This window comes from Ovis aries, chromosome 2 (genome assembly GCF_016772045.2).
Source record: "Ovis aries strain OAR_USU_Benz2616 breed Rambouillet chromosome 2, ARS-UI_Ramb_v3.0, whole genome shotgun sequence".
In the NCBI taxonomy this organism is placed as follows: domain Eukaryota; kingdom Metazoa; phylum Chordata; class Mammalia; order Artiodactyla; family Bovidae; genus Ovis; species Ovis aries.
Window position 1 is genome coordinate 43,436,730 of NC_056055.1, and position 15,924 is coordinate 43,452,653.

At 53.3% G+C, this 15,924-nt stretch overlaps 2 protein-coding genes across 10 annotated transcripts in view; both read right to left on the reverse strand.

Moving 5' to 3' along the window:
* BMP1 (bone morphogenetic protein 1) overlaps window positions 1–9,181 on the reverse strand; it is a 46,008-nt gene extending 36,827 nt beyond the window's left edge. For 4 of the 9 annotated variants that reach the window (XM_015093112.4, XM_060409226.1, XM_060409224.1 and 1 more), the window contains exons 1-2: window positions 8,877–9,125; window positions 549–662 (exon numbers count right to left, since the gene is read on the reverse strand). In XM_015093112.4, coding sequence (XP_014948598.2) covers window positions 549–662; window positions 8,877–9,030 — 268 coding nt within the window. In that variant the 5' untranslated portion in view covers window positions 9,031–9,125. Of the gene's footprint in view, window positions 1–539; window positions 663–8,876 lie in introns of all 9 variants that reach the window. The other 5 variants (XM_015093111.4, XM_060409225.1, XM_042243151.2 and 2 more) reach the window with 2 other exon arrangements.
* A 696-nt stretch (window positions 9,182–9,877) lies between these two features.
* SFTPC (surfactant protein C) lies at window positions 9,878–12,769 on the reverse strand. Its single transcript, NM_001009729.1, is given in 6 exon segments — window positions 9,878–10,079; window positions 10,274–10,421; window positions 10,767–10,877; window positions 11,120–11,242; window positions 11,827–11,985; window positions 12,716–12,769. Coding segments are annotated over 5 exon segments (573 nt in total). The 5' UTR covers window positions 12,758–12,769; the 3' UTR covers window positions 9,878–10,079; window positions 10,274–10,283.
* Between the last annotated feature and the right edge of the window lie 3,155 nt (window positions 12,770–15,924).

Consider the following 15,924-nt stretch of genomic DNA (forward strand, 5'->3'; position numbering starts at 1 on the left):
TAATAAAGAATCTGCCAGCAATGCAGGAGACTCAAGTTTGATCCCTGGGTCGGGAAGATCCCCTAGAGGAGGGAATGTCTACCCACTCCAGTATTCTTGCCTGGAGAATTCCATGGACAGAAGAGCCTGGAGGGGCTGCAGTCCATGGGGTCACAAAGAGTTGGACACGACTGAGCAACTAACACTTTGACTTTTTGACACTTTCAGCCCAGTCATAAGGTGAGGAAGATCTGTGTCTGTAAAGTGGGAGTTGTCCTGACCTACCTTTGAAGGTGGTTGGGGACAGTCAAGTTAGATAATGTTTTTGAAAGTACTTCCTAAACTGTAAGCAAAAACAACATGGGTGCTTAGCTTCTGGGTATGTCTACACTTGCCACTACGCTGGGGAAGGGATACAAATACACTAGGAGAAGACAAGCCCTTATGCTGGATTCAAGTTCACCACTTCTGTCCTGGAAGGGCCTGGCTGAGAACAGAGGCATTCCCTGTTTCTCCAATTCTGGAACCTGTTTCTGGGACAGAGGAGGGCTGGCCCGTACCCAGTGTACCTGCAGCTTTGATGGAAGACCTGCGGGTTGCACGCTGTCTGAGATCCGCAGCCTGCTGCACTTGGAAGGCCCTCAAGTCCTCCTCGTCCAGGGCGATGTCCCCAAGGAAGGCAGCTGGAAAGAGAAGAGGCAAGGACAGTCAGTCCCCCAGTGCAGCACTGACAGGCTGACCCGTGGCCACCGCCCCTGGCCCTCACTGCAACTGTAATCCTCAAATGCCTTCTAAGGAAGAACAGTAGTGGGGGGCCAGCTTTGAGGATCTTTTGGGAAACTCAAGCTCATTTTTCAGTTGAAATCTCATCAAAGCTGATGCTCAGCTCCACCAGACTTCTCAAAGACAGAGTCATTTCACATATTCCATCATTCTTTAGCAAATGCCTAGTAATGTCTCAACAGTAAAGAATCCACCTGCAAAGCAGGAGATGTAGATGGGGGTTGGATCCCTGGGTCAGGAAAATCCCCTGGAGGAGGAAATGGCAACCCACTCCAGTATTCTTGCCTGGAGAATCCCACGGGCAAAGGAGCCTGGTGGGCTATAGTCCATGGGGTCACAAAGAGTCTGAGCACACAGTAAGCACCTACTGTGGGCCAGGTGCTACTCCAGTGATTATCAAGACATAAGTGTTTCCCACTTGCTTGTAGGAAACTGACCTTCAAACATATACAAGTAAACAAAAACAGAGCTGGAGAATTCCAGGAAGGGATGGGTATTACCAACAAAATCAAAGGCATTAAGAGGACAGAGTGTCTACTTTGGGGGTCCGTAACCTTGGCATTGTGCTGGGCATATGGAATTCGCTTACAATTGCCATTTCAATTACACTGAGGGGGACCCTATGAATAAAAATGGGAGCAGGAAAGTGTGGTAGGGAAGTCAGGACACCTGATGGGCTTGGAGGAAAAGGTTTAACAGTGATTCCTGTTCTGAGTCTCAAGTCCCCTCTCGGGAGGGAGAAAGATCTGGGGGAAAAGAGTCCCCCACCCCAGGGCATTTTGATTTCTCTTGCTGTGGGGAGAGGTTTCCTGAGGGGTATGCCCAGCCAGCAGTGGGATTGCTGGGTCATATGGCAATTCTATTCCCAACTTATTTTAAGGAATCTCCATACTGTTCTCCATAGTGGCAGCACCAGTATGCATTCCCACCAACAGTGAAGGGTTCCCTTTCCTTCACACCCTCTCCAGCATTTATTGTTTGTAGACTTTTTGACAATGGCCATGCTGACTGCAGTGAGATGACACCTCGCTGTGGTTTTGATTTGTGTTTCTCTAATAATGAGTGATGTTGAACATCTTTTTATGAGGTTTCTAGAGGGATGGACTGAACAGTCTGCTTTCTGAGAAATACAGGGGGAGCTGAGCCCTTTGGAAAGTGCTTTGGAAGGTGCTCAGATGCAAGTTTCACGCTGGGCTGCCGTGGGGGAGGCAGGAGGCGATGCTGGAGGTGGAGCAGAGAGCAGCCTCCCGCAGACCCACCCACAGAGACATCTGTTTCTCATCCCCAGTGCTACAGAGGCCTGGCGGGCAGCATTACACAAACTGTTCTAACCTTGAGGCCTTGCACACAGGTTTTTCCTCACCAGCTGGCCCACTGGGTGGACACACACACACACACACCCCTAGTCATCACCACAGCATCATACACAGGCGTCAGCGCTCTGCCAGACTCACGGTAACATCCACACCTGTGCCATCCAAAAGAGAGCTACAAAAGTCACATAGACACTCCTGCACACACAAGCAGCACCCACACCACCCCTTCTGGTGGTGGGAGGCACTCAATATACATTTGTTCAAGTGAAGTGTCATGCTGACATACGTCAGGCATGCAAACATGTGCCAACAGACACTCACTCTTCGACAGGTGTGATCTGGAGCTGGATGGGCAGAATGTGGAATGACTTTAGCAATTGTCTAGGCCAGTGTCCCATTTTATAGATGCAGAAACTGAGGCCCAGAAGGGCAATGATTTAATGGAGATCATGCTGTTAGTCACTACCAAGGCTGGATTTATGCCTCAGGCCTCCCAATTCCCAGTCCAGTGCTCACTGCACTCAAGTTTGTCACCTTGTAGAACCCACATTCTAAATTGTTTGTTTAGTTGCTAAGTCATGTCTGACTCATTTGCGACCCCATGGACTGCAGCCCGCCAGGCTCCTCTGTCCATGGGATTTCCCAGGCAAGAATACTGACATGGGTTGCCATTTCCTTCTCCAGGGGATCTTCCCAACCCAGGGATCAAACTCCCACCTCCTGCATTGGAAGGCAGATTCTTTTCTAATGAGCCACCAGGGAAGCCCCATATTCTAAATACATATACACAAAAATACTCATTCAGAAACACACATCCACCAAAAAATACACACATCAGAGACAGTCCTAAAACACACATGCAGAAGCTCCAACACACACAAACCAACAGCAAGTTCCAAACCCTTTAAGCCAGTAATAGTAGCAATAATGACACCTTATGTAAATATCTGTTGAAATTTGCCTGGTGCTTGCTTTCCTGTTGATGAAGTGCTCTCACATTAATGAATTCATTAATCCTGGCCCACCAGGGATATTCCCAATAAGCCAAACTCCAGCCATACACTTGCCAAGGAGCATCCCATTACAAACTCGTGGAGAAATAACCTAGTGGTTAGATTTGAGCCCTCTTCCCTGACTTGAGTGGGCCTTCCCTGGTGGCTGAGTGGTAAAGAATCTGCCTGCAATGCAAGAGCCAGGTCTGACTCCTGGGTTGGGAAGATCCCATGAAGGAGGGCATGGCAACCTACTTCAGTATTCTTGCCTGGAGATTCCCATGGATAGAGGAGACTGGCAGGCTACAGTCCATGGGGTTGCAAAGAGTCAGATACGACTGAAGTGACTTAGCATGCACACTCACGCCAGCCCTGACTTGAGAGATCAGAACACTTGAATGTGAGATGGGAAACGACTTGGCCAAGGTCACCAACTGGTAAGTGGCCCAGAATTTCTTTCTCCACATGGGAAAATTTTTCTTACTGAAAACATCACCCTTGGTGGCCTTGGCTCAGCAACTGATGGGACAGCAATACAAGGTGCTTCTCAGCTGTGGTCTGAGCAAGGGCATGGGATGGGAGATACACCCCACAGAGGTGGTGGCGGGTCCTATGTGCTAAAGTTTACACAGGCACCCAGTGTAAATGCCCCTACACCTCTTCTCTCTTTGCACGTCTACACAGACACTGTACCCGCAGGCTCACACAGCCACAACCATAGGTATCACAGGGATACAGTGTGACTAGATATTTAAACTCATCTTCGGACACAGCAGCAAAGAACAAGGTCTTTGGAGTCAGACAGATCTGCTTTGAATCTGATTGACTACCCTCTCACTGACAAGTCACAAAAACTCTTCTAAAGCTCAGTTTCCCCCTACATAAAAAAAAAAAGGAGCTAATAAAAGAATCTGTCTCCCAGGATAACTGCACAAAATAAAGCATGTAAAGAGAGCATCCAGCCCAAAGCCTGGAGCATAGTAAGCACCCACTAAATGGCCACTGTTAACATCACCCCAATAATAGCCCTGTGGTCTCAAGGTCAGCTCTCTACTTTCAAGGCCATTCAGTTTTCACCCACTCAGGCCTCTGGGCTCAGTGAAGCCCCTGAGAAGCAGAACCTTTAATTCCAAGTACAGAGGCCACAGAACTGTGCTGGCTTGCGGGAGAAAGGCAGTGTGGAGGGCTAGCTGAGCAGAAGGCAGGACCAGTCCTGGGCTAGGCTAGAGGCCTGGGCTAGTCTAGCAGCCCTGGGCTAGTCTAGGAGTGGAGCACTCACTGTCAGCAGCACCCAGTGGTGTGAGTGTCATGACTGAGGAATGCGAGGGAACCGAGGGGGGAGGGTTGATGGGGTGGGCAGGAGAGCCTTATGGCCAGGAGCTGAAGGCCCTGACCATGCGCGATGCCCTCCAGGGCAGTTAGGGAAACTGGATTCTGGAGAGTCCAGGAAGCCCCTCCTCACCCAGAAGGAAGGGTCAAGGTCAGAGTAGTAGTTGTTTTCAACATGGAATCCAATGTTTTGTTTTGTTTTCAGGCTATAAATCAGCCAGGGGCATTTATGAATGCTCCATAGCCAGTCCCCCCACCTCAAGCAGGAGATGAAAGACATCAAGCTGCATCCTTTGAGCACATCCTTCAGTTGGCCTTGGGACTCCACAGAGTCGCCTCCTCTTTTGGAAGAACGGAGAGGAGCCTGGCTGGTGTGATAAAGAGCCATGTGTACCAGGCGTCCTACACAGGCCCCACCCATCACACAAATGCAGGCTTCTAGCAAGCTTCTAGTTGGGGGAGGACATGCTTAAGCTCCTGCATGTGTTTGTGTGTGTGTTTAGTCACTCAGTCATATCTGACTCTTTGTGGCGCCATGGATAAGTAGCCCACCAGGCTCCTCTGTCCATGGAATTTTCCCAGACAAGAATACTGGAGTGGGTTGCTGTTTCCTCCTCCAGGGGATCTTCCCCATCCAGGGATCAAACCCAGGGTCTCCTGCATTGCAGACAGATTCTTTACCACTAGTGTTACCTGGAAGCCCCCCTGCAAGTGTTTGCATGTACTTAATCACAGGCATACATTTCCACACAGGGGCATATTTGCACATACACATGTTCTCAGGAGTACCTACATGCACAGATGAATAGACTTGCCCATAAAGCAGGGACACACCCACAGATGTGTAAAAACACACTAACTGCTTCCCTGTGCAAGTCCCAGTGTTTTCAAATACACAAAGAACTGTATGTGCACACTCCATTTCACAGGCTACACCCCCTCACTGAAGGAGAGGGGCACCTTTAGAAATGGAGACAGGAGAGGAGAAAGGGAAAGTAGCTGAATCCCTTAGCTCTCCTTAGGTCTTTAGTGGCCTGAGGAGTGATGCACTCTACTACATCACCTCCTCCCCCAATATCTTCTCCCAAAATCCCTGGAGAAACTAGAATTTCTGAGAGCTTCTTCTTCCAGGGGAGTCCCACTGTTTGCCATTCATCCTGAGTCCAGGGAGATTATAAGACTTTTCCTCCTCCCTTGGGGCACCGAAAAGAGAAGGTGACTCATGGAGCAGGGGTATAGGTGGGTGGGTGACTCATGCAGCGTGTCTGGAGGGGGAAAGTGGTCTGGCAGGAGAAGGAATTGCTTCTCAACCTCCAGAGCCTATAATCTACTCCTCTGAGGCCCTGTGAAATCCAAATCTGGGTTACAAAGCCCCTGGGATAAGGATGGTGAGCTACTAGACCACCTGGCCTCCCCATAGCATATCTCTGAGCTGCCAATTGAGGCAGAATTAAGTTCCTTGCTGGCTCAGGAGCATCCCTGTGGGCTTCTCTGCTGAATGGAGCAGCTGCGTCCCAATTCTTGTCTTTATGGTCTCTCCCAGAACCCTGAGTCATCTGGGGCAGCCAGAAGGAACTGGGAATCTTGGGAAACGATTTCCTTGATGGTTTGGCATCCCAGCATACAAAAAATGAGGGCTGAGTCGCAATCTCCCTGGGAGAGAAAAAGAGGGCCTGGTGGAAACAGCTCTGAGCACACACAGGCTATTTTGGCTTCCTGCCCTTTGCTTTGGTCTTGCCTGAACCTCTCCAGGGTCTCAAGGGTCTTCATTTTGTCCTTACTGCCAACAGTAACCGGAACTCTGACAGTCAGAAGAAAGAGAAGGAAGAGAAGGGAGCTGGAGAGCATCAAGCAGGTACAGCCAGGTGCATTCAAAGGAAGTCAAGACAGATACCATCTGCCACGAGCATCTGGAGGTCAGGGCTCAGCTGGGGCAAGAGGTAACAGCAGGCAGAAGTTAACACAAACAGAGGAAAGAATCTGGGGACCTGAGGCCCAAGGGTGCTGATATGGGGTCTTAGGAGGCAGGCAGGAGGGAGGAAGGGCTGTACCAGTCACACTAAGGAGGGAAGCCTGCTCCAACCCCAAGTCTTGGCCTTGTCGGCTCTCCTGGCCACCCCTAGGCCTGGCCCAGCTCCCCACGAGCCTCACTTCACCCTAGTGGAGAACTTGCTCCAAAGCCCTCGTTTGAAGTTCCAACTCAGCTAGCCCCACCCAGCCAGCATGAAATCTGAGACTGGGATGGAGCCCTGAACCTCCGCTGCTCCAAAAAATCGCTCCAATTTCCAACTGGTAGTGAAATACATCAGCCTGGCTTCCTTCCTATTCTTTAAGGCCTTGTCCAGCTCTCTTTCTCCGTGAAGATCTCCCAAACCTTCCCGGCATGCTGTGATCACTCCTTCTCTGCCAGCACCGCTACCATGGGGCAAGAGGTTCCTTGAGGCCTTTAAGGGCTTTCCCTCCAAGGTGGCACGTAAGATATCTTGGTTTGTGCAGTTGGTTCATCCACAGATGTCTTTTGCCCCTTTTGGACTGTAAGCTCTTTGAAGGCAGGGAGCCTGGCTTATAATTCTATCTCTCACAACATCAAGACCATGGCCTGGCACCTTTCCATAAAGGAATTCTCCAGGCAAGAATACTGGAGGGGTAGCCATTCCCGTCTCCAGGGGATCTTCGCACCCAGGGATTGAACTCAGGTCTCCTGCATTGCAGGCAGATTCTTTACTGTCTGAGACACCGGGAAGCCCAAATGCAGGGCAGTTGAATGAATAAATGACACAGGATGGGGTTAGGAAGCTATTCTCTTTTCCTGAAAACCAAGCCTATTTTCTCAGGAAAAAAAAAAAAAAAAAGTGAAGTGTGTGAGGCACAGAAAACAGGGGGTAAGCCACCAACATTTATTTAGTGCTTCCTGAGTGTTAAGCTCTAATATGTATTTTATATGTATTCTCACACTTAATCTTTACCACCAAGTCTATGGAGAAACGTAGTATCAGTTCCATTTTACAGGTGAGAAAAGCAAAGTCCAGAGATAATTGCTGTTCCCAAGATGCTACATCTAATGAGTTGTGGGTCCAGGATTGAGAACTATGTCTGCCTGCCTGCAAAGCCCACACTCTAGCCACTTAGCCTTATGTCCACCCCAAGCCCAGTGAGAAAGATGGAGGCTAATATCTGGTTTGCTCACAGCCCAGCTGGGGTGAAGGAGGAAGGGCTGAGGCTTTGGCTTCTCTTCCTCCCACTGGAAGGTCCCTTATGCCTGCAGTTTGCTCTGCTCCATCACCCAAAGAGGGGTCCCCTGGGTCAGAACCAGAGCAACCTGACCCCCAGTCCCCCGTGCCACCCACAGGTATGTCTAGAATTCCAAGCACCCCGAGTCATTCCCCTGGCCCTGGCTATTTGAAGACAGTCTGAAATCAGAGGCTGGAAGTCGAGGAAAGGTTCTGATATCTTATGCCCTGTGTGTTCTCTTGTCCATGGCAGCCTGTTCAGGGTCATCCGATCAGGCAAACGGCTGGAGTGCAAGACCATCTGGTCAGTCTGGTAGGGGGGGCAGGGGGGAATCCCTCTGGGCCCAGCAGGAGTGAAGGGGTTACACCAGGTCTTCATGGACAAAGAACACACATACACACACACACACCCTCCAGGGCCCTGACCTGGGCTAATTAACCTCCAATGTCTGTAGGATGGAGAGAGCTGATATACAGTATCTGAGTTCTGTTTTTCCCCCTTTCCACCACCACTTGGCCTTGGCAGGGGCCTCTGGCACACGGGGACAGAAGTCAGTCCCAGTCCTGAGCTGGCTTCTCTGACTTTTGACAGCTGTCTCTGAGGTCTCAGTAAGCTGCTGCTGCTAGTGGGGAAATGGGATCCCCAGGGGGCATGATCTCAGAGGATCCCTTGAAAAAAACTTTCTTCCACTTGGACTGGGTTGGGGGGGAGGTCTCAGGAGAGCTGCTTGGAGACTGAGGCCTCCCTGAACCCAGCCGGACAGATGTGCAGCCCCTAGGGCAGCCCAGACAGACAGGATGGAAAACACCAGTGTGCTGGAGCCCCGGATCTGGCAGAAGGGAAAACTGTGTGTGCACACACACACACACACACACACACACGCACACACACAAGAGTTTGGCCGGAAAAGTTTCCAGTAGAAGGAAAAGCCTCCTTGGCCACAGGTTTCCTCCCGGTATCCCGGGAGGAACCCTCCTGGGGTCACACCAGAGGTAGCCACTGGGCAGCTCACACCAATCGCAGGAAAACTTCAGTCCCTACAATTCCCCCAAACTTCCCCCCACCCCCGACTCTCTCCCTTTCTTTTGTTCCCCACTGCATTGCCAACCAGGCAGCTCCCAGCTTCCCACACCGGACTGTCCTCCCCCGAACCCTCAAGCAGCCGGCGCCTCCCTCCGGGCCCCGGGCCGCCCGCACCCGGCCCTGGCGCCCCGGGGACGGGGCCAGCGGGGTCGGGGGCACCTACCCGCCTTGCAGGGGTCTTTGTAGTTGAGGGGCTCTGCGTCGTCCTCCTCCCCCAGGTCATAGGTGTAATCGGCCAAGTCGAGCGGCCGGCCGGGGCGCGCGAGCAGCAGCAGCCAGAGCAGCAGCGGCAGCGGCGGGCGGGCCACGCCGGGCATGCTGGCGGGCGCGGCGGCAGCGGCGGCGGCGGCGGCGGCGGCGGCGGGTCGCGCCCGGACGCGGGAGCGGGCGAGAGGGGAAGCGGAGGACTGGCGGCGAGGGGAGGGCGCTCCCGGCCGCCCGCTCTCCCCCCGCGCTCTCCCTACCTCTTCCCTTTCCCTCTGCTCGCCCTCCCTCCTTCCTGTCTCCCGCCCCCTCTCCGGCCCGGCTTCTCCGCTCTCCCTTCCCTTCTTTCCGTCTCTTTCCTTCTCTCCCTCCCTCCCTCTCCCCCCCTTTAGGGAAATGAGCTCGCTGGAGGGCGGGTTTTCGCCCGGAGCTCGGCCCCCCTCGGGGCCGGGACGGCGATCGGCCGGGCCGGGACGCACGCCAGCCGGAGGCGGGGAGGGCACGGAGCCGGCAGGCCCGGAGGGGGCTCGGGCGGCGCGGGGCGCGAGGCGGCGGGTCCGGGAAGGGGGCGCCGGTCCCCGGGGTGTCCGGCCCGAGCCCCCTCCTGGGCCTCCGGACACGCCGTCCGGTCGATCGTGCAGCCTTCGCCCCGCTCTAGCCCCCCCTCGTCTCGGACTGCGTTTCCCCGCCTGCGGCTCTCGCTCTCTCGGGTTCTCGGACCCTCGCTCTCGCCCATCTCGGTCCCTGTCCCTCTAGTTCGGTCCTTCGGTCTTTCGCCGTCTCCGTCTCGCTCCCTCCCTCGGGAGACGCCACTGGAGGGCGCCTGGAGCCCGCGGATTGCTCCCCAGTCTCCTTACCCTGGGATGGGGGAGAACGCGAAAGCCGGCTTGGCGCCCCCAAGGCTCTAGCCTTCCCCTGGTCGGCCCCCACCAAGAGCCGGGCTGTGAGAGGACAGACGCATTTTGCAATCAGGATGCTTTAATCTTTGGTGGTAGGAGCCCCCTTGGGCCCTAGGAACTGCTTCTCCTCTGCCCACCTCTCCCCACAGCTCCCATTTCTCCAGGGCCAGTCCCAGTGGTGTCGACAGTATCCACTTCCTGCCAATCTGCACAAGACCCTTTGCTCCTGGATCTCCACTGTCCCTTTGGGGCTTCCTGAGGCCCTGGGAAGCGAAGAAACACTGTTTATTATGTGAGGGAGGACTGGAGGGGGTGTTTGTGAACCTTCCCTCCCTGGAGCTCTGTAGGTGACCCCATCTTGTTGGGTCCCCCAGTGCCTGGTCAGCTGACGTGAAGAGGTGGCCCAAACCGTCAGGACTGCGTCTGTTCCTGTGCCCTGGAGGTCACACCTGCTCACCTGACCAGTCCTAAGTGTAGTACAGGGGCACCTCGCCACACAGGGTGCTCACGGTCCTGCCCAGGAAGGCCAGGTCCCCAGAGAATGCTGAGCCAGCGTCACGGCCCTGCTCCTGGCCCAGCTTCGAGGAAGGCACTGGGGGCTTGGCCTGGAAAGAGCATCTGGTTTAGAGCCTGGGAACTCAGTTTCTGTCTCACCTATGGTCCTTATCATGGGACCTCAGGTGTACCAGGCAGTCTCTGTGTAAAGAAGGTGTTGTGCTGGAGTCAGAGCCCCCAGGGGGTGTGTGGGCTCAGCTAAGCCAGCAGCTTGGCTGCGGGGCAGGGATGGGGAACTTGGCTAGGAAAGGTTGGGTGCAGGGGGATCCAGGGAGAACATTCGCCTGGCAGTCCACGAGGAGCAGCATTTTACAGGTGACAAAATCATCATCTAAAATGCTCCTGCCAGCAGCCCTGGGAAAAACCAACCCACTCCCTCTTACCCATACACCCACCTGGAAGTTCGGCAATTTTCTAGTGAGAGCCTCGAGACTTGGGATGCTCTGCGGAGCCACCTTCATAATGTAGCAGCAGGTTCCGGGGGCTGGCTTGTAGGCAATCAGGAGCTGGGCATGGGAACATATGAGGGTCAGTTCGGAAGCCGCTGCCTAGCTCACTCCTAACTCTGGTCCTAGGCCATCCCCCTCTAGGCTGGGCACTGGAAGGAGTCGTACTGGAATCTGGCGCTTAGCAAAAGCGCTGGGCGTGGGGAGAGATGAACCTGTAGGAAGGCCAAAGCAGAAGAGGTCTAGCACAGAATTATCACTGGTTCCTTAGCCTTGGGGTCAAGAGGTCCACGCATACCCACCCGCTGGTAGTCATACACCACAGTGCCAGTGGAGCCGATGGAGAAAGTGGCAGTGGTTCCCACACGCTCACTCAGGGCCAGGCGTTGCTGTGCTTCCGGGCCTGCGATGCTCATCTCTAGAACCTAGAGGAGGGCATCGTGCTGCCTGGCATTCCTCTTTCCCCACTCATCCCTGCACCTCATGCCCACCCTCAGTTCCCTTTGTGCTGTGCTGCGCTCAGTCACTTCAGTCATGCCCAACTCTTTGAGACCCTGTGGACTGTAACCCTCCAGGCTCCTCTGTCTATGGGATTCTCCAGGCAAGGTTACTGGAGTGGGTTGCCATGCCCTCCTCCAGGGGATCTTCCCCGACCGGTAAGAGATGAAGCCCTCATCTCTTATGTCTCCTGCATTGGCAGGCGGGTTCTCTACCACTAGCACCGCCTGGGAGGCCCCAGTCCTCTTTACTCAAATGCAATTCTTTCTTCCCTGGGAGCTCAGAGAGGCCCAGGGGAACCAGGCACTGGAGGGAACAGATTGTCCAACTGTGGGGTGGGGGCTGGTGAAAAAGCCCAGGCAGAGTTTGCCACCCTGTTTCCACCTCTGTCCTTCCCTGAGGCGTCACTTGCCTCCTCCCCTCATTCCCCGTGGGCAATTTGCTCTCTATCCCAGGGCCTCTATCTGACCTGCCCTGTATCCACTGCCCACCCCATCCCAAGCCTACTCACCATCTCTGTATGTTTCTGGCTCATGTGAAGACCCATGAGCAGGGCTCCTACGATCACCACGACGACAAGGACCACAACCACAACCACGATGAGAAGGCGTTTGATGTTCACGGGACAGCAGGGGATGCGGAGCCGGCCCCCGGGGACTGCTGAGTAGTCCTGACATGTGGGGCAGGCGAGGAGACAGGTATGAGGTCATGAAGATGCCACTTCTCCCTGCACAACCGGGACACCCTCCCAGTCTCTCCCGGGACTGAACAAAGAATGCCATGGATGTGCAGAAGAGGGCTGAGCCGGTTAGACGCTTCCTGGAGGAGGGGGCCTGGATTCCAACAAACTCATAGATGCTTAGAAGTGAGGTCTAGCTTGAACAGATCCAAGAGAGCCTGTTTCAACCAGTCTCACTTGCTGCTGTTTCCTCCACACCTCTGACATCCCAGCCACACCCATCCCCTCCAGTTCCCCTCCAAATCCATGCTTTTAGGTGTATGATCCCTTCTTCCAGCAATGCCTTCCTCCTTCTCCACCTGCTGAGCTCTGACTTGTTCCTCTGGAGCCAGCTCAAATGTTAGTTTCTCTGCAAAGCTTCCTGTGACCTCCCGCGTAGTGGCTCCTTTCCCAGTGCTCTCTACAGTCTTTTCCACAGACCCCTTTAATGGCTCACAGCCCCTTGTATGAGAATTAGTGGCTGCTGAGTCTGCTACTCCAAGAGTCTCTGTCTTAGTGATTGGTGTCCCTGTCTTAATTTAGCACAGTCCTAGGTTAGTTGAGTGAATGAATTTGGGTAGGAAACAGGCCCGGAGAAGTTGGAGGAGGCAGAGCCCATCATACACAGATACACTGTTGCACACATACACACACACATACATGTACATACGATCAGACTCACCGGCGGGCTCTCCATCAAGACCTCTTTGCTGCCCACATCCATCTTGCTGTAGACACCTTCCCTCCTCATCTCTGAGTATGACTAGGGTCTTATATGTGCCAGCATGGACACAGGACAGAGGTAAAAGACCCAGCCCCTGTCTGCCAACCAAGCCCTCAGCTTTGAAGCCTGTTTGTTCCTGGCCCTTCAGAGCCAAGGGCCAGATAAGCCAGCTGCAAGAGCGCCTCAGGGCCCTTGGCCCTGGCGCGTGAGTCCTCTTGGCCCCAGGGAAAGCAAAGCTGGGTAAGCTGAGCAACCTTGCCCTTGAGAAATCTGCACCTCTCACCGTGGGTGTCTTCCTGGCATGCCTACCATTCTTGCTGGCACCTGCCCCTGCCATCTTATGGCTTTTCTTGTTCTTCTGCCAGGCTGAACCTCTTTGGCAACCAAAGGCCAGACCCAATGGGTCCACCACACTTCCCAACAGATTTGCTCCCAGAATTGCCTCCAAATTGCCCCTGGAGCCTAAGCTCCAGGAAGGGGAAATCTTGTGGACCCACAGGGATAGTACCAAAGGCACGAGGTGCTTTGGCATCAGTGCAGAGTTTCATAAATGGTTCATAAATTTCCTGGGAGTGTCAGATTTTCAATTCAAGTGTACCTTCTTTGCCTATTCACACATGTCTTGTACCTAACCTCAGACATGCCCCTGGTCATTCTTTCCCAAATTCTGAAAACTGTCCCTTCTAGTTATAAATTCTTACTAACATGCAGTTTTTCTTTCTTTGTATGGGCTTGTTTGTAAGCTGAAGGCTTTTTCTTTTTAACCTGGTTTTACCATTTTTGCATTTATTTTTAAGTTGTATTTATTTATTTGTTTATTTTTGCTGTCCTGGGTCTTCACTGCTGCTTGTAGGCTTTCTCTAGCTGCAGCCAGCAGGGGCTACTCTCTAGTTGCCGTGCACAGGCTTCTTCTGTAGTGACTTCTGTTGCGGAGCACAGCCTCTAGAGTGAGTTCTCAGGAATTGTGGCACACCAGCTCAGTTGTCCCAGGGCAGGTGGGATCTTCCCGGACCAGGGATTGAATCTGTGTCCCCTGCATTGGCAGGCGGATTCTTAACCCCTGGACCACCAGGGAAGTCCCTGAAATTATTTTATGCTGAATTTATTTTCCAGACCATACATTTTTGCTTCTTCAGTTTCTTCTGGGACAGCTTTCTCTTCCGCGCAAGTTTCTGTGCACGTTTAGGAATAACTGGCTCTTTTCCCAGTCAGGATCATCTCTGTGTGCCGGGGGGAGTCCTGCAGGGGTTAATCCGACTGTGAGCTCTGCGAAGTCCTGTGCAGCATCTTGGGGGCTTGTTGACCAGAGAATCCACGTCGAAACCCTTCAGTTCAGCATTACTGTCTGCATTTTTAAGCACGTGCAGCAAAACTCAAGCATTCTTTTTGGGTCACCAAATCTATGTTTAGCCCCTCTGTTTGGCTTGGGCACATCAACCAGCTCCACAATTGGAACAAGGGCACAGCACACATTGCTTCTGTAAAGTGACATCCTTCAAACACTTGGTGGCCTTAGGGATATACATACCCTTGATAGCCTGTGCCATTTCATGAATATTCCTAAAGTGAACACGAATGTTTGAACTTCTGGGTTTACATGTTTCTGTGGGTTTTCTGCATCAAAGAAGGAGCAAACCATTTTCAGAGATCAAGCTGGAGGGTTTTTTTTGTTTTTTGTTTTTTTTTGGCTGCACTGGGCACTTGCGACCTTTTATCATTATTGTGGCAGCAGGCTCTATCTCCTTGATCAAGGATTGGACCTGGGCCCCCTGTACTGGGAGTGTGGAGTCTTAGCCAGTGGACCACCAGGGAAGTCCCAAGCTGGAGGCTTTTGATAGCAGTTCCTCACCTGACAGTTATGCCCAGACAGCCTTGCACAGGGCTGGTGGTGGTGTCTGATGGGGGTCCCCATCTCTTTGTCCTTGAATCAGCCCACTTGCTTAGTGCTGCCTTGCACCCTACCCTCTCAACACTCTCCTTTTTCTATCCTCTGAGGATGCTCTTACCCAGATCTGAACCGCTTCTGGATCTTCTTCTTCTCCTCTCTACCCCTTTCCTGTCTCTTTCCCAAAAGTCATCTCTGTGGCTTTGTAGTGCTAAACCTCATCAATTAATGACTGCCTCCTTTCTCTCCAGGTCCCTCCACTTGCTGGGCCAAGTGGTCTCTACATTGCCTTCACCTCTGAACTTTAACTCGAGTGTAAGTCAGAGCCCCACACCTCACTCCTCTCTTGGCCTCACCCCATTCTCCTTGTACTTGAACTCCAACACTTCACCCCAATTTCTGTCCCTTGCTGGGCACCCCTTCCCACCTTGGCCCTGCCCTTCAGTCACGAGCTGGCCCCCAACTCTCCAGCCCTGGCAGGTTCCCTTGTCTCCACAAGGACCCCCTCTCCAGCTGGAGAGCCTTTAGCCTCCAGGTTGCACAATGGCATGGCATCTGAGCTGAGAGTCCCAGAAGAGAAGCTCCGGAAAGCAGAGAGAGACAGAAGTGTTTGTTCCCACCACCCTCCTCACCCCCAACTGCCGCTTTAAATATTTGCCTAAGCCTCTAGCAGCAAGTGTCCTAGGAGGAGGGAGAGAGAGGGATGGAAGTCCAGGAAGAAGGAGGGAGGAGAAGCATCCTTCTGGGGACTGTATGCAGCCTCAGCTGCTGCAGGTGCCAGATGCAGGAGACAGCCCGCCTGCCATGCCCACCCCTGCTGGCCCCAGGGCCCCCACTCCCGCCCCAGTTGTCCTGGCAACACTGGGATTGATTGGCTGACTCACACATACTGGACCTGAGCCAGATGGGCAGTGGGCCAGCGCGAGAACCAAGGAGAATGGCAAGCATCTCGGGGGTCCCTGTGGGCATCCTGGGGGTGGGTGGGGCAAGATCCAGCTGTGGGGCTTGTTCTGAGCAGGCGCTGTGCCTGGAGCTTGCCAGCATCTCTGTCTGCTGGGGAAAGTCTCCCCTGCCGGCTGCCCTTAGGCTGTGGTTCTTACAACTTTGTTTTTATCCCTTTCTTTATTAATTCATTTTTGCCTTTTTGGAAGTTGGGGAAGGAAGGGTGCTCTCAAATTTCATAAGGGAAATGCACATGCTGGCACTGACATGGAAGGCCTTGGGACTCTTTTCTTCCTCCCAGAAAGGGGCAAGGGACCTTCAGTTAAGCATGCAGGGCTCT